This window comes from Bos indicus x Bos taurus, chromosome 25 (assembly GCF_003369695.1).
Source record: "Bos indicus x Bos taurus breed Angus x Brahman F1 hybrid chromosome 25, Bos_hybrid_MaternalHap_v2.0, whole genome shotgun sequence".
In the NCBI taxonomy this organism is placed as follows: domain Eukaryota; kingdom Metazoa; phylum Chordata; class Mammalia; order Artiodactyla; family Bovidae; genus Bos; species Bos indicus x Bos taurus.
Genome location: NC_040100.1, coordinates 25,529,752 through 25,550,908, shown reverse-complemented (window position 1 = coordinate 25,550,908; position 21,157 = coordinate 25,529,752). Strand labels below are relative to the sequence as shown.

The 21,157-nt window shown below is 47.0% G+C and overlaps 1 protein-coding gene across 3 annotated transcripts in view; it reads right to left on the bottom strand.

Annotated features, from left to right (window-relative positions):
• TMC7 (transmembrane channel like 7) overlaps window positions 1–20,924 on the bottom strand; it is a 60,766-nt gene extending 39,842 nt beyond the window's left edge. Inside the window, exons 1-3 of one of the 3 annotated variants that reach the window (XM_027526604.1) lie at window positions 20,621–20,924; window positions 3,728–3,971; window positions 2,726–2,874 (exon numbers count right to left, since the gene is read on the bottom strand). In XM_027526604.1, the coding sequence (XP_027382405.1) occupies window positions 2,726–2,874; window positions 3,728–3,971; window positions 20,621–20,798 (571 nt within the window). In that variant the 5' untranslated portion in view covers window positions 20,799–20,924. Of the gene's footprint in view, window positions 1–2,725; window positions 2,875–3,727; window positions 3,972–13,577; window positions 13,858–19,944; window positions 20,040–20,620 lie in introns of those variants that run through there. The other 2 variants (XM_027526605.1, XM_027526606.1) reach the window with 2 other exon arrangements.
• Window positions 20,925–21,157: the final 233 nt, after the last annotated feature.

The window sequence follows — 21,157 nt, the reverse complement described above, 5'->3', positions numbered from 1 at the left end:
TAAATTACTAATTTGAAATGGTGTGAGGGAGGGGTCAATATTTACATTTTCTCATAGGAATATCTAATTAACTCAGCACCATTTATTGAACAGGTGATCTTTTCCCTAGTGAACTGCAGTAGTACTTTTGTAATTGACTATATACTTATGAAGGCTTCCCAAGTGGCTCAGTGATAAAGAAACCACCTGTCAAGCAGATGACATGGGTTCGATCCCTGGGTTGGGAAGGTCCCCTGGAGAAGGAAATAGTAGCCCACTCCAGTATTGTTGCCTGGGAAATCCATGGACAGAGGAGCCTGGTGGGCTACAGTAATGGGGTCGCAAAAGAGTCAGACATGAATTAGTGACTAAACAACAACAAATATATTCATGGACCTGTTCCTAAATTCTCTCTTCTGTTCAGTTGGTCTGTTTGTCTATCCTAGGACCAACACCAGACGGTCTCATCACTGCAGACTTAAAATAATATTTGATATATGGTGCTCTAAGTCTTAAAGCTCTCTTCTTCCTCAGGCATCCTTGAATCTCTGCATTTCTATATAAATATTAAAATCAGCATATTTGTTTTGCACACATACATACGTGTGCAAAATGTGCTGAGATTCTTACCGAGATTATATGGAATATATAGGTCAGTTTAAGAACAAGTGACATCTTTATAATATTGAGCCTTTGAGCCATGAACATGGTATATATATAAGTTAATTTCTCTCAACAACATTTTATAGTTTTCTGTGCACAATTATTTCACACAGTTCTTTAGATGTATTCCTAGGTATAATGACACTATTGTGTAACTTATTTTTTAAATGTTTGTTGTTGGTATATAGGGAAGCCCTGGTGGCTCAGTGGTAAAGAATCCACTTGCCAATGCAGGAGATGCAGGTTCTGTCCCTGGGTTGGGAAGATCCCCTGGAGGAGGAAATGGCAACCCACTCCAGTATTCTTGCCTGGAGAATCCCATGGACAGAAGAGCCTGATGGGCAACAATCCATGGGGTCACAAAGAGTCGAACATAGTGACCAAGCACACACGCTGGTATATAGAAATACAATTAGTTTTATATACAGCTGTTATAACTAGCAACATTGCTAAATTCACATCAGTGCTAATAATTTGTTTTCTACAAATAAATCATGTAACCTGGAAAAAAAAAAGACAAGTTATTTCTTCCTTTCTGGTCATTGTGCCTTTTTAATTTTTTCCCCAATCATTGTACATTAGCTAGGACTTCTGAGATGATGAATAGAATCTGTGATAATTATCAACCTGTTCTTCATTCTCAATCTTAAGAGAAAAGCTTTCAATATCTCACCATTCATAGATCAGCTGGTAAAGAATCTGCCCGCAATGCAGGAGACCCTGGTTCAATTCCTGGGTAGGGAAGATCTTCTGGAGAACGGATAGGCTACCCATTCCAGTATTCTTGGGCTTTCCTTGTGGTTCAGCTGATAAAGAATCCGCCTGCAATGCGGGAGACCTGGGTTCGATCCCTGGGTTGGGAAGATCCCCTGGAGAAGGGAAAGGCTACCCACTCCAGTATTCTGGCCTGGAGAATTCCATGGACTGTATAGTCCATGGGGTTGCAAAGAGTCGGACACAACTGAGTGAGTTTCACGTTCACTTCATTTCACCATTATATATGATGAAAATCTCCAGAAAAATGGCCCCTTAACAGGAGAGGAAGCTGGGCATGGTGGCTAAAACCTTGGGCTCTGAAGCTTCATTGCCTGGGCTCAAATTCTGGATTTGCCTTATCTTAGAGAATGAACCAGGGCAAGTATTTTAACCTGAGACACACAGATGATAAATGCCGACAGTACTTTTTAATTAAGGTATATACATTATTTTTTAGATACAGTGCTATTGTACCATAACAGACTACAGTATAGTGTAATCACAACTTTTATATGCACTGGGAAACCGACAAATTGTGTGACTCACTTTATTACTACATTCACTTTATTGACAGTCTGGAACCAAACCCGCAATGACTCCTGGGTCTGCCTGGGCTGTGCTTAGTCGCTCAGTCATGTCCGACTCTTTGTGACTCCATGGACTGTAGCCCGCCAGGTTCCTCTGTCCATGGGATTCTCCAGGCAAGAATACTGGAGTGGGTTGCCATTGCCTTCTCCAGGGATCTTCCTGACCCAGGGATCAAACCTGGGTCTCCTGCATTGCAAGCAGATTCTACACCAACTGAGCTACTGGCAAAGCCTGGTCTGTCTGTACTTCATCCCAATTCTGACCATTATGGGGAAGTAAGTGTGTTCAGGGCCATGGCTGCCTCTGCAATCTGATAAGTCCTATTGAACCCCATCTTGCAATAATACTCTTAAATGCACAAAATATAAATGGTTATTTGTCCATATGATATCACAATATTACAAACTAAATTGGCGATAGATTAATACACGAATATCTTCATTAGTATTCAAAAATAAGACCTAGTGGCAGATCTAATCACTGCTGTAATTGCAAAGCCAAGATGAGCACACGACCTATTCCCGGACAACTGCAACACGTAGAAGGGACGGGAAGACACCTCGTGATTTTCCCGGTGATGAAGACACAGGCTCTATTAGCCCTAACTGTGGTGTGCTGCTCGCATTCCCCATGGAAGGAAAGATGACATTTCAGCTGAAGGTGGGTGAGAACAAAGCCGTACTTTCTCTAACGGCAGGCTACTTCTGCAGAGGAGCACAGGCAGTGTGGGCTGCGGTACCTTCTATGCTGCGAATGTCCTCCCGCCACAGCTCCAGGTGGGTCGTCATCTCTCGAGCCTTCTCTATGAACCTCTTCCAAGACTTGCTGCTATATCGTTTCCACTGGTCCCACTCAGACAGGTACTTCATTTGGGTCTCCTGAATGTCCCTGCATTAATAAACAAGCATGAGAATGGCAGGGTCCCCAGCTTCAGCATCAGATAAAGCCCCGACTGAGAGGATGTGGAAAACCTGGAGCCCTCATACACTGCTGGTGGGAATGCAAAACAGTGCGACCACAAGGCAAAAGTTTGACAGCTCCTCAAAAAGTTAAACAAAGAATTGCCATACGACCCAGCAATTCCACTCCTAGGTAGACACTCCAGAAGAATTGAAAACAAGGTCCAAACAAAAACTTGTACACAAATATTCAGTGCAGCACTAATCACAGTAGCCAAAAGATGCTAACAACTTAAATTTCTATCAAAGGATAAATGAATAAACAAACTGATATAGCCACACAATAGAATATTATTCAGTCATAAAAAGGAAGTACCGATACATGCTACAACTTCGATGAACCTTAAAAACATGCAGCTAAGTGAAAGAAGTCAGACACAAAAGGTCCTGTATTATACGATTCCATTTACATGAAATATCCAGAATGGCAAATCTACAGAGATAGAGAGTAGAATACTGGTTGGCAGGAGCTGGGGGTTAGGGGTGCCTGTAGAAAGCAATGTGGCTTTGGAGGTTGCAGAGCCGTAAGACAGAAAGAGCCTGGGTCCCTGAGTAACTGCAAAGTCTCCCCTTGACCTCAGCCCAGGACCTTTATGTGAGCAAGAAATAAATTTCTAGTACACTGAGATTTTATGTGTGTGGGTATCTTTGTCATAGCAGCTTAGCTTATCCCAAGTAATCAACTTAATTATGTGAACTCGTCAGGAAATGTATTTTATGCCTAAAAGGCCCCCTTTCCCAAAACATACATCATATGCCCTCCAGATGGCGACCAGACAAACCTTAGTCTCCGCTTCTCAGAAATGTTCAGTGCATATTTTCGAATGGATTGGCTATCAAGGTCTTCAGTGAGTTCTCCCTCCAGTTGGAAATTGTAAGAGTCTGTTGGCTTCAGCAAAGTGCCACTTTGCTTGTCCCGGGAAACGATGGTTGTCCTCTTACGGGCAATGGAGCGGTAACTTGGCAATTCTTGAAGGAAATTCACAGGTGGAGAAGAAAAGCAACTGGAGTCCAAAGAGAGGCTCTCTGGGTAAGAAAGAAGAAAACCATCATTCTCCCCAGTGAACCTGGGAGCCAAAAGCCAAAACTACATAGGACACTTGGATCTCAGAGACCCTAACTAAACCTCACAGACACTCAGGAGCCTAGGGCGCTGACCAAAGGACTCCTTAATTATTTTATTTACCAGGATGGTACTCAAGCTCAGGACAATAAAATCATCTGCAAAAGGGTTCACTTTAAGCAGACGTGTTTGCAAACATACTTTACATTACATGATACTTGCATTCTAGTGTTTGGCTGCAGCCACTTGCTAAGTGTGAGGTTTGGAGTAACCCAACCTGCTTTTCATTTGTCAAATGGGATGCATAGTGACAAGAACATCATCGTCAACAACAACAACACCAACAATAATAATAGGGTTTATGGAGCATTTCCTATGCACCAGGCACTGTGTTAAGAGATTCACACGCACTCATGGGATGTGGACTGGCCTTATGATCTGCCTGGACCGACAGAATGCAACAAAATTGATGCAGTGTCAGTTCTAAGTCCAGCCTCAGGAGGCCTTGCCGGCTTCAGCTGCTCTCTGGACCAGCTGCTGCTTTGTGAACAAGCTGGAGCTAACCTGCTGGAGGTGGAGACCAGGCAGAGAGGGGATGATTGCTCCAGGCCAGCCTACATAGCCTACAGTTGCTCAACTGACCACTGATCCCTCACACATAGGGAGGCAGGTACTATTATCATCCCCATTTTACAGATGAGAAAACAAAGTCACTCATGGTTCCCCAACCCCTTGCCCAAGTCCTCAAAGCCCTGCACAATCTGACTCCTGCCTGCCTGCCAGCTCCTCAGGCCCTGTGCCTTCCAAACTACATTTCTTAGGACCCTTCATACACTAAACTGGGCCTGATCCCTCCTCCTCAGGGCCTTTGCACATGCTGTTCCCTCTGCCTGGACAGAATCTGCTCCATCTCTTAGCTCCTACTTGAAAGTCTCTTCCTCGAGGAAACCATCCCTGCCTCACTGTACTTCTACTGTTACATATTTTCCCATACACAGTAAGCCCTTGACAGCACTTACCACAATCTATAACCTTGTATTTATTTGTATGGCTATGTGAGCACGTCCGTCTTGCCCCGTGGACTCTTGGAGGGTAGGGACCGTGATGATTTCCTCACCACTGCGACCCAGGACCCAGTGTAGTAGTTCAAGAAAATACTTGGCTCAGAGCAGTTCAACACTCACTCACTGATAGATGGATGAGAGGATGACATCTGTACTTTGCCTGTGCTTAGAAAGCGTGTTGGTGGGGAGGGGAGCTGCAAACAGAGCCAGGTCTGCCTACTCAAGACTCTTCACGCTGCTCCATCAGGTCATGGCTGGAGGCCAAGTTTTGCCGCGCCCTGTACAGCAGTCCACAGAGGGAGAGCTTTCCTTTTGGAGGTGAGGAATGAACACCACCATCAGGGTGGATTTTATGCCTGATCTGATCCTAACTGGGGAAGACCATCCTGAATGGAGACAGGACATGGAAGGAGGAGGTAGGAGGCAGCTGTAATAATAAGCAATTCCCCCGACAGGCAGCAAAGCTTCCTTGGATTTGAATCCAGGCTCTGTCAATTACCAGCTGCGTCTCTGGGAAAGTTACTTAAATCTCTCTGAGCTTCAGTTGCCTCACCTCAAAAAGAATTCATTCACCAAGTATACCTATCGTGTGTCAGATGTGGAGCAAGGGATACTGAAGTGAACAAAGTAAACATCTGACTCACACGACACTTGTTTTCTAAGGAGGGGGCATAGCAAGATCAGACAACACACATGCAATAAATATGCCAGGAAGTGTGTGCGTGCTCAGTCACTCAGTCGTGTCTGACTCTTTGCAACCCCATGGACTGTAGCCCGTTATGCTCCTCTGTCCATGGGATTTCCCAGGCAAGAATATTGGAGTGGGTAGTCATTTCCTCCTCCAGGGGATCTTCCTGACTCAGGGATCGAACCCTCATCTCTTGTGCTTCCTACATTGGCAGGTGGGTTCTTTACCACTAGTGCCAGCTCGGAAGCCCATGCCAGGAAGTAATGAGTGCAAAAAAAAAAAAAAAAGAATCAGGTAAGGGCACAGAGGTAACAGGCAGGGTACACTGTTTTTTATAAGATCGAGTCAGGTATGGCTTCTCTACTAAGGTAGCATTTAAGCTGAGGCTAAATGGAGGGGTGGTATGTATACCCTGTGGATACTGGTGAAGGGAATTCTGGGAGAGGGAAACAAGTGCAAAAGTCCTGAATCAGGGGTGTGTGCGATGTGTTTGAATTAGAGCACAGAGGCCTGGGTGGCTGGGGAAGAGTGATTGAATGGGAGCCTCGTAGGGTCTTTTGTTGATGGCCCCCAAAGAGCTACACCAGCCCTCTGGGGTCCCCTCCCCTTGAATCTGGGCTGGATCTGTGACTTGCTTTCACCAAAGCTGCAACAGAGGTGACACTCTGCCAGTTCCAGACTCAAGCCTTAAAAAGCCTGGAAGCTTCTACCTCAGATGGTAAAGAATGTGCCTGCAATGCAGGAGACTCTGTTCGATCCTTGGATCAGGAAGATCCCCTGGAGAAGGGAATGGCTACCCACTCCAGCATTCTTGCCTGGAGAATTCCAAGGACAGAGGAGCCTGGTGAGCTATAGACCATGGGGTCACAAAGAATTGGACATGACTGAGCAGCTAACATTTTCACCTGTGCTGCTGGGAGCCTGGGGCTGCTGTGTAAGTTCACCTGTGCTGCGGGCACAACCACGTGGAGAGAAAGAAGCTGCAAGCCTCCAAGGAAGACAGCCAAGGAACTGGATGACAGCGAGAACCAAGGTCCTGGCTTATGAACCCAGTGAGCCAGGGTCCCCAGCCCTCCGGGTCATCCCCGCCATGGGCATGAAAAGGCCACTGGATGCTCAGAGCCAGCAGACATGACACACAGCTGGGCAAACTGTCTCCTCTGTAGCCTGTTCAGTTCCGGATGCATAGGATCAGCAGAAAGATTACAATGGCTTAAGCTATCACGTGTGGCGCAATCTATTAAGCAACAATAGGGAGCTGGGACAGAAAGAGTAGAAAGCAGGGGTCAGAGGTGGCCAGGCCAGACCAGGTCAGACTCTGTGGGCTGGGCTATGACCTTTCGATGTGGCAGATGGGCAGTCACCCAGGGTTCTGGGCCAAAGCATGTTGTGATCTGACCACATTTCAAAGGGTCACTCTGTAGGTTTTGAGGCTAAGGACAAGACCCATCACAGGAGAGCCAGCTTATGAGAATCAAAGGCGATCATGCAGATAGAAACACTGAGCACAGCCCGGCACGCAGCAGGCTCCGTAAATGTACTTATAGAGAGCAGGGCACTGAGAGCGGGGGACTGGCCAAGGCTTGATCCAAGCTGGAGTCTAATGGTGCAGAGCTGTAATCGTCACCTCTCTGATGGGCGTGTTCACACGGTGTAGCAGCTGACCCATTGATGATGACACAGACACGCGTCTGGAGCCCTGCCAGTCGCCAAGTATAAGCCTGTGAATCCCACTCAACCTTTCACTCCCAGGCCCCCGCACTCCCTGAGGGTATGACAGACTTCCATAAACTTCCATTGGTAATGTGGTCCCTAAGCAAACACAAGGGGCGGGGAGGGAGTGGACTGAAGGCTATGGAGTCCAAGCCCAGCTGGAGGCTGCTTCTCCCTCTGGCCAGCAACAAAGGGCTGTTATTAACCAGAACAAAGGTCTTTGCATCTGGAGGGGCAAATTCACTTTATATTCAGTGACCACGAGGTCAGGGACCCAGGGCTGGAGCTGGAAGCTGGCACCCCAGTGGAGACAAAGACCGTCTCTGAGTCACTTGTTTCTCATCTCAGAAACAGGGGATATAATACCCTGATCTCATCAACGTGATCATGAGGACACATTTACCACCAGGATAAATAATACTGGCTGGGAAGATTTGAACTATTTGAAGTACACAGTATGCATCACCACACTCAATTTTCTGAGCTGCTCTTTGAACAGAATTGTCCTATTTTACAGACGAAGAAACTGAGGCTCAGAAGGCTAGGTGTTTTGCCACTCACACAGCTGGAAGTGCTGAAACTAGGAACCTATCACGTGGCAAAGTTATAGGCTTTACTATAATTTGAAAATACTTCATAGACACTACAATGCCATACAAATTAACTATTGGATTATTCTTGCATCCACACCGCAGGAAGGATACATCCTGTCCACATTTCCCAACAACAGTCTCTTGTGGAAAATTCTATTTTCAAAATGGCCAGTGATTCTCACTGGCCAGTGGTCCTCAGAATAGGACCCCGAGCTTCTACTGCAGGGGGCACAGGTTTGATCCCTGGACAGGGAACTAAGATCCCGCATGCCGCAATGTGACCCTCCCCCACAAAGAAAATCCAAAACGGCCATCATTGAAGAGGAATGCTTTTTTCTTTTCAGACATCCCTGGAAGTTCTCCATCTTCAAGTAAAAAAAAAAAAAAAAAAAAATTCACAACCTTTGGACACAGGCATCATTTTTATAGCTGATCTACCTCCAACCCTATGTATCTAGGACCACACACTTTCTACAGCATGATGTCACTGAATTTCTTATGCCAACCTGGGGGAGGTGCCCTGGCTTTCTTCAGGGACCTGAGGCCCAGAGAGATGGCAGCTTGCCCAAGGCTTTGATGCCAAGACAGACTCCTGGTTCTACCGCTTCTTAGAAAGGCAGGTAGCATCACCTCTCCTAGCCGTGGATTTCTCGTTTGAGAGGACAAGAATGTCTCATGAATGTCAGATGTTCTCTTGAGCTGATCATTTAAGCCTGTGGTGTGTGGGCTCCTTGATGACCATTTGCCTGGGAGGCAGGGGCATGTCTCAGATACTGGGGTGCCCCCATCTAGGAAGCTCTAGAATCTATTAGCCACTGGAGCCAGATTTCAGCAAGTAGGTGGTTACTTAGGTGGGAGGACGGCCCGATAATTACAGGAGATATGGAGGGAAGGTATAACAATGCTGCCCTTCCAGGTTAAGAACAAAGTTAGCCTCTTTGAAGCTTTAGAGCAATGTCGTGCTCACAGAAAGCCCTCCATCTGAAGAATGAATGAATGAATGGGCAGAGGCAGGCACATCTAGAGAGCATCTTCAGGTCCCAATTTCCCTGGCAGCTCTTTCCACAGGACACCAACTCCTACACCAAAGGGCACAAACATTCCCAGAATGTGGGCACAGGCCAAAAGGCACTAAAACCACCACCACCTCCCTCACGAGCTTGCCAAAAACCTAGCCCGACTGGATGGGTGCTGGCTTCCCTTCAGGGTTTTTCTTCCCTCAAAGAATCGTGGGAACTCTAGGAAAGAAGGGACCTTCTGGGTCATCTGGTCCAGGCAACCTGCCAGTTGCTGTGGGAATCAGTTCTGTTTGATACCTTGTATGGGGTCCCTCTCTGGGTGGGACCCTGGGCTGGAGCCCAAGGCTCTGGAGACGATGAAGGTTTGCAGACTTGCTTCCTGCCTGCAAGAGCTTTCCCTCCCTCCTCCAACCAGCACGTGTCTCCTAAGTGTCCAGCCTACTACATCCCTGTCATTATCCCATCCTCCTCCCTAAGGATTTACCTGCATAGTCTCTGACCCTTTCCCTCCACCATTAGACTGTGACCTTCATGAGCAAAGGGACCTCATCTCTCTCCTTTACCACTGAGTCCCCAGGTTCTAGCACAGAGCCTGACTCACAGTGGATGCTTAATAAAAATCTGTTAAATTAATGAACGCAAGCATCAATTGTGAATAAATGAATTTGGTGCTGAGGATACAGGCAACACTGGCTCACCCATCAGGCAGATCAAAGTAAATATTTAGCACACCACCAACACACGGGCACCAAAATTGAGAAAAAGATCTAAGGAATTTAGGCACTTAATATTATTTTCTTTAGACATGATTTTTTTTTCACAACTGAAAAAGTTAGCAAAAAGTATTGAGATGTTGGCCACACACCGCTGGCTGCTGCTATTTAGTCACTAAGTCATGTCTGATTCTTTGCAACCCCATGGACTGTAACCCACCCGGCTTCTCTGTCCATGATATTTCCCAGGCAAGAATACTGGAGTGGGTTAGCCAGTGATCAAACCCGCGTCTCCTGCATTGGCAGGCAGATTCTTTACCACTGAGCCACCTGGGGGGCCCCTGACCATATATTACATCCTTTTCTATTTCAGGTACTTTACATAAGCCAACCCTATTAGACACGTGCATATACACTCAGTTTGACGTTACCAATAAGACAATGTAGACAACAATTTCAGGGTTTCTTAGACTTATTTCCACTCATGTCTATGTGTGTGACATTGTTTTTATTTTGGATGCTAACTGGGGCTAGGCATCTGGATAATCTGCCCAATAACTGGCCAGCTGCCAAAGGTTCTTAATGCAGGGGCTCACGGTCCAGGGGGTCTGGTCAAAGCTGCTATGACATCTCCACCAAGTGCTCAAAAACCTCCGATGCCAGGGACTCATCATGGCCCTACTTCTGGCAAGGCCACCCACCCACCCACCCATCGAGCCATTCACTCACTCACTCACTCAAAAAGATTTACTGAGCAATTGCTATGTGACATGCACTGTTCGAGGACTAGGACGCAGCCTTGAAGATGACTTTAAAAACTCTCCCTGCCTCTGGAGGAAACAGACAATAAAATTTATTAAGTGTATTTCAAATGGTGATAGATGAATGGAGAAAAATAAAGATGGGCAAGGTAGAGATAGACAGAGAAGAGCAAGTACAAAGGGCCTGGTGGTCCAGTGGTTAAGAATCTGCCTTTCAATGCAAGTGGACACAGGTCGATCCTGGTCGGGGAACTAAGATTTCACATGCCATCGGGCAACCAAGTCTGTGTGCTGCAATGAAAGATCTTGCATGATGCAATGAAGATCCTGCATGCTGCAACTAAGACCCAACACAGCCAAATAAATATATAAACATTAAAAAAAAAAAAGTTTACAAGGGCCCTGGGGCAGGACCGTGGCTAGTAATTTCAAGGAACAAGAAAGGAGGCCAATGTAGCTGAAGGAGAGTCTGCAAAAAGAGAGGAATGGGGTAGGAGGTTGGGGAAAAACAAGTTTGGCCACATAGGGCCTATGGGGAATGGTGTTACCATACTTGGGTGAAGGTAGGAACTGAGGGGGATTCTGAGCAGAAGAATGACATCATCTGACTCAGATTTAACGGAAGAATGACATCATCTGACTCAGGATCTCTCTGAGCAGCCCTGTGGCTATTTTTGTCCTTGAGCTACACAGGTCAGTCTGGCTGTATCCCATGGCAGAACATCACGTATCAGGTCACATTGTCCTGCAGTGATGGAAATGTTCTATAATTGTACCGTTTGATATGGTAACCACGAGTGGCCACTGCATAACTGAAATGTGGCTGGTGAGACTAAGGAAATGAATTTTTAATTTTATCAGACTTTATTCAATTTACACTTTACAGCCACATATAGCTAGTATCTGGGCTTCCCTTGTGGCTCAGCTGGTAAAGAATCCACCCTCAATGCGGAAGACCTGTGTTCAATCCCTGGGCTGGGAAGATCCCCTGGAGAAGGGAAAGGCCAACCCACTCCAGTATTCTGGCCTGGAGAATTTCATGAACTGTATAGTCCATGGGGTTGCAAAGAGTCGGACACGACTGAGTGACTTTCACTTCACTTCACTTCATAGCTAGTAGCTACCGTATTGAACAACACAGAGGGGCCTCGTTCATAGGAGTCCAGAGTCTAGTCCGAGAGGGGAGAAGCCAGGGCCTTGAGAGCTTCCTCCGTCTGCCAGACTTGAGAACTGCAGGGCAGGGAGGACCTGCATGAGTCACACCACTGGGCACCTGGGTGGGGCACCTGGGGAATGACTGGGTCCAAGGCTTTATGACCAGACAAGCAAAAAGCCTTCAGGAGCAGTGACTAACTGCTCAGGGCAATCGGAGTCATGCAGGCCCCAGAATCCAGGTCTCCTGGTTTCCAAGCTTGTAGAGCATCCAGTGGGCTGTCCACAGAGCAGTTACTGTGATCCTGTCTGTCTAAGGAGGTGACAAGACCACCTGGTGGTTAAGTGCACTGGCTCCATAGCCTGCTGCCTGGATTCTAACCCCAGCTCCACTTGCTACCTGTGTGACCTGGCAAGTTTCTTGACCATTCCATGCCTCAGTTTTCCCACCTGTAAAATAGGGGCAGCAGTTCCCACCTCACATAGCCATCTTAAGGATTAAATGGCTATTGTATGTCAAGTGCTTAGAAAAGAGGACAGCAAACCTTTTCTGTAAAGAACCAGATAGTAAATACTATTCACCACACAGTTTCTGCTACAACTATTCAACCTGCCACTGCAGCAGCCATAATCCATAAATGAATGTGCATGACTGTTTTCTAATGAAACTTCATAAAAACAGGTGGTGGTTCAGACTAGACCCATGGGTTGCAGGAGACTCAGGTTCAATTCCTGGGTCAGGAAGATCCTCTAGAGATGGAAATGGCAACCTACTCCAGTGTTCTTGCCTGGGAAATCCCATGGACAGAGAACATCGACGGGCTACAGTTCATGGGGTCGCAGAGTCAGAAATGACTTAGCAACTAAACAACACAACAACAGTAGTTTGCAGACCCCGAGCTGAGAGCAGTGCCCAGCATACTGTGCTATGTACTTGAAGCCAGGACTCTGGTTATTTACTGATGAATTTAACGTAATCTGCAGTTGGGGGAGGAGGTCTTCTTGCTAAGGATTCCCTATGTGGAATTTATCTTCCTTGGCTAGGACCTCTCCAAAAATGATTTCCAACATTCCTGGAAGTGACAATAACCACACTCGCCTTTACTGAGCATTTACCACGTGCCATGATTATGTCAAACCCTTGACATAGTTATCTCCTGTGACCCTCAGGATGGGCTTTTCTTACATTTTGCTCTCATTTTGCAATACAGAAAGTTCAGAGAAGACAAGAGCTTTGTCCAAGGCTGACTTAAGGTCTGAACCATGAGGGCAAAGACCTCAGCATGTCTTACTCACCCTTATACCCCTGGTGATTAGCATGGGGTTGGCTAAAAAAACATGTCACAGATACACAGATACAGCAGCTCTAGATTTGCAGCATTAACTTTCTTCTGCTTCAGTAGCTTGCCAAGTAACTTCTCAGGGCCTCAGTTTCCAGGGAGGTAAAATGGGCAAGTAATACCACCTACTCGATGGCATCACCGACTCAACGGCATCACCGACTCGATGGACATGAGTTTGAGCAAGCTCCGGGAGTTGCTGATGGACAGGGAGGCCTGGCGTGCTGAAGTCCATGGTGTTGCAAAGAGTCAGATACGACTGAGCGACTCAACTGAAACTGAATACCACCTACGTTGAGTGGCTGTAAGGAATTCCAGAAAGTTATACATGCGAGTCCCAAATTCAACTGCTAAGGGAGTCTGCCAGACCTTCAGGAACTGGCTCCAGCTTGCTGCGCTCATCCCATCTCCTCTCCAAGCTCCAGCCCGAGGCCTCCTCAGATGCACGCAGGTCCTCCCCACCTCTGCCCTCTGCTCCCCTCACTGCCCCTCTTGAACGCTCTTCCCACCTGTTCTTCCCACTCACCTGCACTGGCTCCTCCGAATCCCTGGACCTCAGCTCAGTGGTCCCTCCTGGAGAGTCAGCAGGCAGCCGCTCTCCTCTCTATACCATCACCTGTTTATCTTCTTCTCAGCAGCTATGCTTAGCTGTCTCTGATCCTATTTCCCTCTGTTTAGGGTCTCCCCTGTTGGATTAGAAGCTTCATGAAAGCACGTCCCTCGCCCGCCTCTTTCATCACTGGGCTCACGCCTGGTACATGCTTTTGGCTCAGAGTCAGTTTCTGGCCTCCTCCTGGGAGGAGGGTGGGGGCGGCCCCACAGAAGGACTGGGTGGTCCCACAGCCAAACAATGCTCCTTTTAAAAGCAGCCAGACTGCAACAAAGTTTACAGCACTGAAAAGTCATTTCCCCCTTTTATACCTTAAATTCTTTACTTCCTGCAAAAAACAAACCAAAAAAAGCCACTGAGGGCGGCCTTTGGGCCTAATCTGGGCCTGAGCTGCTGGGCAGACGGAGCTCTCGGCCTCTCCTAGACAGAGGGGGGAAAAATCACTCAGGTCAGATGGCTGGCTCACCAGAGAACCAACCACTTCAGTCTGTGTCCAGACCTGAACAAGAGTCCTCCCACCCACGACACCTTTGAGGAGTGACCTGGATGAATGGACCTAGCAGATAAAGTAAAAACATAAAACCAGAAAAACCACTACAGGTCAAATGGTTACTTGTCTTCAAATTTCATACAATCTGTCAGACTAAAATAGCCCACAGAATAGCTGTTTAACTACATAAGTGTCTATCAGGTAATGCTAGAACACCTGCAGTCATCAAACCTTATAATAAGGGGCTAGAAAAGGCCCTAATAAGCGTAATGATAACATGCTAATAATCAAACCAAGAGCTACCATTCAACCCCATTTGACAAGCTTATCTCATTAAATCCTTTCAGTGACACTAGCAGACCAGGGTATGAAGCCATTTTGGAATTAGAGGTGTGATGGTTGTTTCATATTTTGAATGCACTACAAGGTGCTAAATTGCACACTTCAAATTGGGTGATTTTGTTACATGAATTATACCTCCATCCTCCCCTAAAGAAGGCACTGCATGCATGCTAGCTGAAGGACTCCTGACTGGAACAGCATGCAGTTACCCTACACATACTGCACACCTCATTTACTGGCTGGTATGGAGTCGGACATGACTGAGCGACTGAACCGAACGGAATGAAGTCCTGATGGGCTGGAACAGTCTCTCTGGGCATATGTGGTTAGAGTAATTCTGAGTCATGAGAGAGGAAAGGGGAAGGAGCCGTTATGGCTTATTGTAATTTTAGAGGGTCTAAAATATTTGGGAAAAGCTTCTGAGATAGACTTTATGGGACACTGTCTAAACTTCATGGAACAGAGGGAATTTCATAACATTGCCTAAGACTCTCCAGGCCAACCATCCTTTTTCGTTTCGATTATCCCAGAATCATAGTGTCCACTAAAATAAGGGACGCCCAAACAAACCACTATACATACAACTGACTACCAACAAGGATGCAAAATGTGAAGACTCTGGATGTTTGTCATCTTGTAGGAACACAAAGGGACTTCCCAGGTGACCTTAGTGGTAAAGAATCTACCTGCAATGCAGGAGATGTGGGTTTGATCCCTGAGCCAGGAAGATCCTCTGGAGGAGGAAATGGCAACCCAGGCCAGTATTCCTGCCTGGGAAATCCCATGGACAGAGGAGCCTGGCAGGTTACAGTCCATGGGGTTGCAGAGAGTCAGACACAACTGAGGAACTGAACACAGGGGAACAGAGACATCATAACAACAGTTAATGCTTACATGGTCACAGCAGTCAGTCCCCAGAATGCACTCCCTCCCCCCAGGAAGAGTACAATATTCTCCTCCCAACATTCATGCCTTTAAACAGGCCCCACTCACACTGAACAGGGCTGACCCATGGGAACCAAACAAGTAACAGAGTGATTTCTAAGACCAGCTCGTATAAGACACCACAGCTTCCACCTTGCTCTCTCTTGGATCATCTGCTCTGGAAGAAGCCAGCCACTGTGTCTCGAGGACACTTAAGACAGCCCTCTGTGAGGTCCACATGGAGAGGAACTGAGGCCTCCTGTCAACAGCCAGTGTCCGCCCATCCACGTGAGCTAGTCATCCTGGAAGGGATCCGTCAGCCCCAGGCAAGCGTTCAGATGACTGAATGGCTACACTGGCTGACCCCACGACTGCAACTTCACAAGAGACTCTGGGCCAGGAAAGCTGAGACAGGTCATTTCCCAATTCCTGACCCACAGAAACTGGGAGATACGTGATTATTATTGTTTTAAGCTTCTAAACGTAGGGATAATTTGTTACACAGCATAGATAAACGATATAAGTACTTATTTATGTAAATTATCTGAATCCTTGAAATGACTCCTGAAGTAGGTTTTATCATTATTTAATCCATAAGGAAACTGAGGCACCAAGCACTTACGTGCCTTTCTCAAGGACAAAACCAGTAAATGGGAAAAAGAGGATGGGCATCTGGGAGTCCAAAGTCTAGACTCAAAACCAACTACACTACAGCTCCCATTGTGGCTGCAGGTATGAGGCAGGAGATGGGCCCTAGGCTAGGCATTTACAACTAGCCTCCTGTTCAACCTCCTGGCATAAGAAGATGAGCTCCAGTCCCGTTTATATCTCCCAAAGCAAGAGACAATCAGGCTCCAGGGCTACCTATTTATGACTAGACTCCTGTCTATATTTCGAGATCTACACCTTGATATAGAAAGCAGCAACTGGAATAGGGTTAATAACCAGACATTAGTCATTTCTGTGGCAGGGACAGAGTGAGATTAAATGCTTTAAAGGGTCATATATTTCCCATCCCTGGGGCAAGGGAGACATTGGGGGTCAAAAAGGAGGAGACATCACCCCATAATATGTGATGCTAAGGGTGTCACATAGGCCTCTGGGCTGAAATCCATCTTGGAAAAAAGTTGCAGACCTATGTAGGGGAGGTCTATATAAATGACTTAACCACCTCATTTCTGCATTCCTCCTCACTAGGGGGGATGTCCAAACCCTTTCTCTATGGGTGTGCATCTCTGCTTTTCTTCCATCTTAACTAAACCATTTCTCTCTGTTCTCTCCCTCTTGTGGTTGTGATGTATCTCTAATATTAAACATTATACCTGCATTTACAGTTTTTGCCTCTGTGAGAAAAGAATTTCCCCTGGGGGCAAAGATCCAGGGAAAAACAGCTTTTAGCCTCTAGCCCTTGCAGGTCTGGTGGCGGCTAGGATTCCTGGTATTCATCCAGGCTACCCAGGTTCAATTCCTGGGCAGAGAATTAAGATCATGCTTCATGCTACCACTCACTGCTGCCTCAGAGAAATCAGGTACAGCCCATCATTCATTTATTCAATGAATGTTCAGCAGGTACCATGTGCCGGATGCTGTTCTACATCCCAGAGGAACAAGAAAAAGCCTCTGCTTCTCATATCACCCACAGTCTAGAAGGGACAAGAGCTAAATAAATGAGGAAATGTTCAAACCAGATGACTTCAGATGGTGCTAAGTGCTTTTGAAGGCATAAGCAAGGTAACTGGTCAGGGTAAGAGGGATGGGCCACTTCTGCAGACAACAAGACTCCAGAGGTCTGTCTCTCTGATGTGACAAGTGAGCAGAGACCTGGCAGGAAGCAGAAAGAGGTGCCATATGAAGATCAAAGAGAAATGTACTCCAGGCAAAGAGCAGCAGAAGTAAAGGTCCTGAGGCAGAAATGACATTGATATGCTGGAGGAATGACAAGGCAGTCAGCGTAACTGGAGTGAGATGGGCTAAGGTAAGGCTGGAGGTGATGAGAGCCTGCAGAGGTGTGCTAGGGTCCTTGTTGGAGGCCGTATATTTATTCTCAGAGCAGTGGGAAGCCACTGTAAAGTTTTAATTAAGAAAGGAAGTACTGTTGTTTAGTCACTAAGTGAAAGTTAAGTGAAAGTGTTAGTTGCTCGGTCATGTCTGACTCTGCAGCCCCATGGACAGTAGCCCATCAAGCTCCTCTGCCCATGGAATTCTCCAGACAAGAATAGTGGAGTGGGTAGCCATTCCCTTCTCCAGGGGATCTTCCAGACCCAGGGATCAAAACTGGGTCTCCTGCATTGCAGGCAGATTCTTTACTGTCCAAGCCACTAGGGAAGCCCTGTTTAGCCACCAAGTTGTATCCAGCTCTTTTGCGACTCCATGGACTGTAGACCAATAGGCTCCTCTGTCCATGGGATTTCCCAGGCAGGAATACTGGAGTGAGTTGTCATTCCCTTCTCCAGGGGACCTTCGAGACCCAAGGATCAAACCCTGGTCTTGTGCACTGGCAGGCGAATTCTTTACCACTGAGCCGATCAAGTATATTGTTTATTCAACTATAAGAAAGAAAGAAAGAATGCCATTTGCAGCCACACATATGGACCTAGAGATCATCATACTAAGTGAGGTAAGTCAGAAAAAGAAAGACAAATACCATACAATATAACTTATATGTAGAATCTAAAATACGACACAAACTTACCTATGAAACAGAAACAGATTCACAGACATTGAGAACAGACTTGGGGCTGCCAAAGGGAAAGAGTTTGGGGGAATGATGGATTGGGAGTTTGGGATTAGCAGATGCAAAATATTATATACAGAACGGATAAACAACAGGATCCTTCTGTATAATACAGGAAACTATATTCAATGTAATAAACCATGAGAAAAAAATAAGGCAAGCATTGTGATCTGTTTTATCATTAAGAAGGATACACATTTCCCATTTCTATAAACCAGATGCCCCTTTGTCTCCTGCCTCCCTCCAGCTGTCCTCCCATGATGCTCATACAGTGCGTCATGGCTTACAAAGTGCAACAAAGTTATAAACACAGTCCCTTCTGAGTCCCCCACTCGTGCTTGTGGGTACAAGGTCATAAAATATCATCTGTTCAAGCTAAGGGAAAGTGAAAGTTGCTCAGTTGTGTCTGACTCTTTTCGACCCCTTGGACTATACAGTCCATGGAATTCTCTAGGCCAGAATACTGGAGTGGGTAGCCTTTCCCTTCTCCAGGGGAATCTTGGACTACACAGTCCATGGGATTCTCCAGGCCAGAACACTGGAGTGGGTAGCCGTTCCCTTCTCCAGGGGATCTTCCCAACCCAGGAATCGAACCGTGGTCTCCTGCATTGCAGGCAGAGGGAAGAATCTTTTAATCAGAGGTGCTAGTTATAATACTCATGAAAAGATGCTTAGAGACCCCTGTGAACACCCAGCAAAGATATAAAAAAGATGAATCTCATGCCTTCTGTATGGGAAACCAGTGTTGGCATCTTAAATGTGATGAATTGTGACAAAATAAGAGCAATAAAAAATCAAGTGGAAAGTACTTGAATAGCTATTACTGAAAGGCTGAAATTGAGCTCATAACAACACTATTAATAATGCATTATGTTTGGACGTGAGTCTGAGTGAACTCCAGGAGTTGGTGATGGACAGGGAGGCCTGGCGTGCTTCAATTCATGGGGTCGCAAAGACTCAGACACGACTGAGCAACTGAACTGAACTGAACTGGACTGATGTTATATATATATGCCTCAGTCGTGTCTGACTCTCTGCGACCCCATGGACTGTAGCCCGCCAGGCTTCTCTGTCCATGGGATTCTCCAGGCAAGAATACTGGAGTGGATTGCTGTTCCCTTCTCCAAAGGATCTTCCCAACCCAGGGAGCGAACATTGATCTCCTTCATTTCAGATTCTTAACCATTTGAGCTACAGGGAAGTCATTATAATGCATTAGAAAATGATTAACGTCAATTCCAGGCTGACTTCTTTATTCTGATTCCTGAGCAAGTTCCCAGAGTTTGGGTCTCTCAAGGTGTTTTTCTCTTTTTTTTTCTTCTAAATGTTGAGATCAATCCAATTAGAAGGGTCCAATGCCCAAATGCAGCAGCAGCAATGCCCAAATCTACACATATATTTTACTGTAAATCCTTGTAACAAAATCTCTGTTCTCAAACTAAAAGAGAAAAAACGCTGCAGATAAAACTTCACAGTGGGGTCTTGCATTTTGTTAAGGGCAAATATACAAATGCTGGAAGGAAGCCTGCTGGGTGCTGAAAACATCACTGTCTTGACTGAGTAGCAGTTCTACACATTTATGCAAAAATTCACAGAGCTATACACTTTCTTAACTTTTACCTAAGGGAAAAAGGAAAAGCATATAATACGTGGCTGGCTACCACTGATCGTGTCTTTCTTGTATCAAGCACTGCGCTAGGCACTTCACACATTTTTGTCTCAACCAATCCTACCAACAGCTTATTCCCATTTTACTGAAGGAAGCTGAGGTTCAGAGAGGGTAAGTCACTTACCAAAGATCACACAGCGATCAACAGCCCAGGGAGAATTCAGTTCTAAGCCCATCTAATGGTAAAGCCTCATGTGTTTGGGAGGCAGTCACCTCGTATTCCAGTACTCTTGCCTGGAAAGTCCAATGGACGGAGGAGCCTGGTGGGCTGCTGTCCATGGGGTCGCTAAGAGTCGGACACGACTGAGCGACTTCCCTTTCACTTTTCACTTTCATGCATTGGAGAAGGAAATGGCAACCCACTCCAGTGTTCTTGCCTGGAGAATCCCAGGGACAGTGGAGCCTGGTGGGCTGCCGTCTATGGCGTCACACAGAGTCGGACACTACTGAAGCGACTTAGCAGCAGCACCTCGTATTAGAATGTGAGGACTAGCTGGGCTCTCATAATCTTTTCATTTAATTTATAGGATGATTTTGAGGCTAGCTGGTGGCTCCTCGACCAGCTCTGGGAAGACAAACTCACAGCGATCGGGACTCCCATTCCAGTGCTCCTTTTGGCAGAGAGGTCTCTAAATGGGGTGAGGATGGGTTGGAGGAGCGAGAGCAGGAATAAGAAAGATCCGCTTTCCTCCAAGCCGGGAGGTGGGGAGGGGACCCGGCCCGCGCGGAGCTCCCAGCACCGCGCGCCCGGGTGCCCGCGTGCCCGCCCGCCGCCTGGCGCCCGGTCCCCGCCGCCCTACCTTGGTGGATGAAGGGCTGCCTGCTGGGCCTGCCGGGCGGGAGCGCACTGATACTGGATTCGCTCATGACTGCGCCCCGCGCCCCCGAGAGACCGCCAGAGACCCGCTCCGGCAGCTGTCGCCGCCTCCCGGCCTTCCCTCCGGGAGCCGGGATTCCAGGTTCCGGCGCCGACGTCATAGAGGCGGGGGCGGGGCGCCGGCGCCCTTCCCACGCCCGCCGCGCGGGACCCCCGGAGCCGCGCCGAGCAGGGTCGCGAGGTACCGGCCAGGATCCGACGGAGGGTGCAGCCCCGCGGCGTCCAGGACCTGGAATGGGAGACGCGGGTGGAGAGCCGGAAGAACCGGGAACGGGCTCCATCCAGCGGCCGCGATAAAGGGCTAACTCCCGGATTTTTAAAAGTGTAATAAAAATAACCAGGACTCAGAACAAGTGTATCTAGTAAGTTACTGTTTGGGTACAAAAAAAAAAAAAAACGAAGAAGAAGGAATATCTTTGTACATATTTATAAACACATAAGATGACTCTCGAGTGGGGAG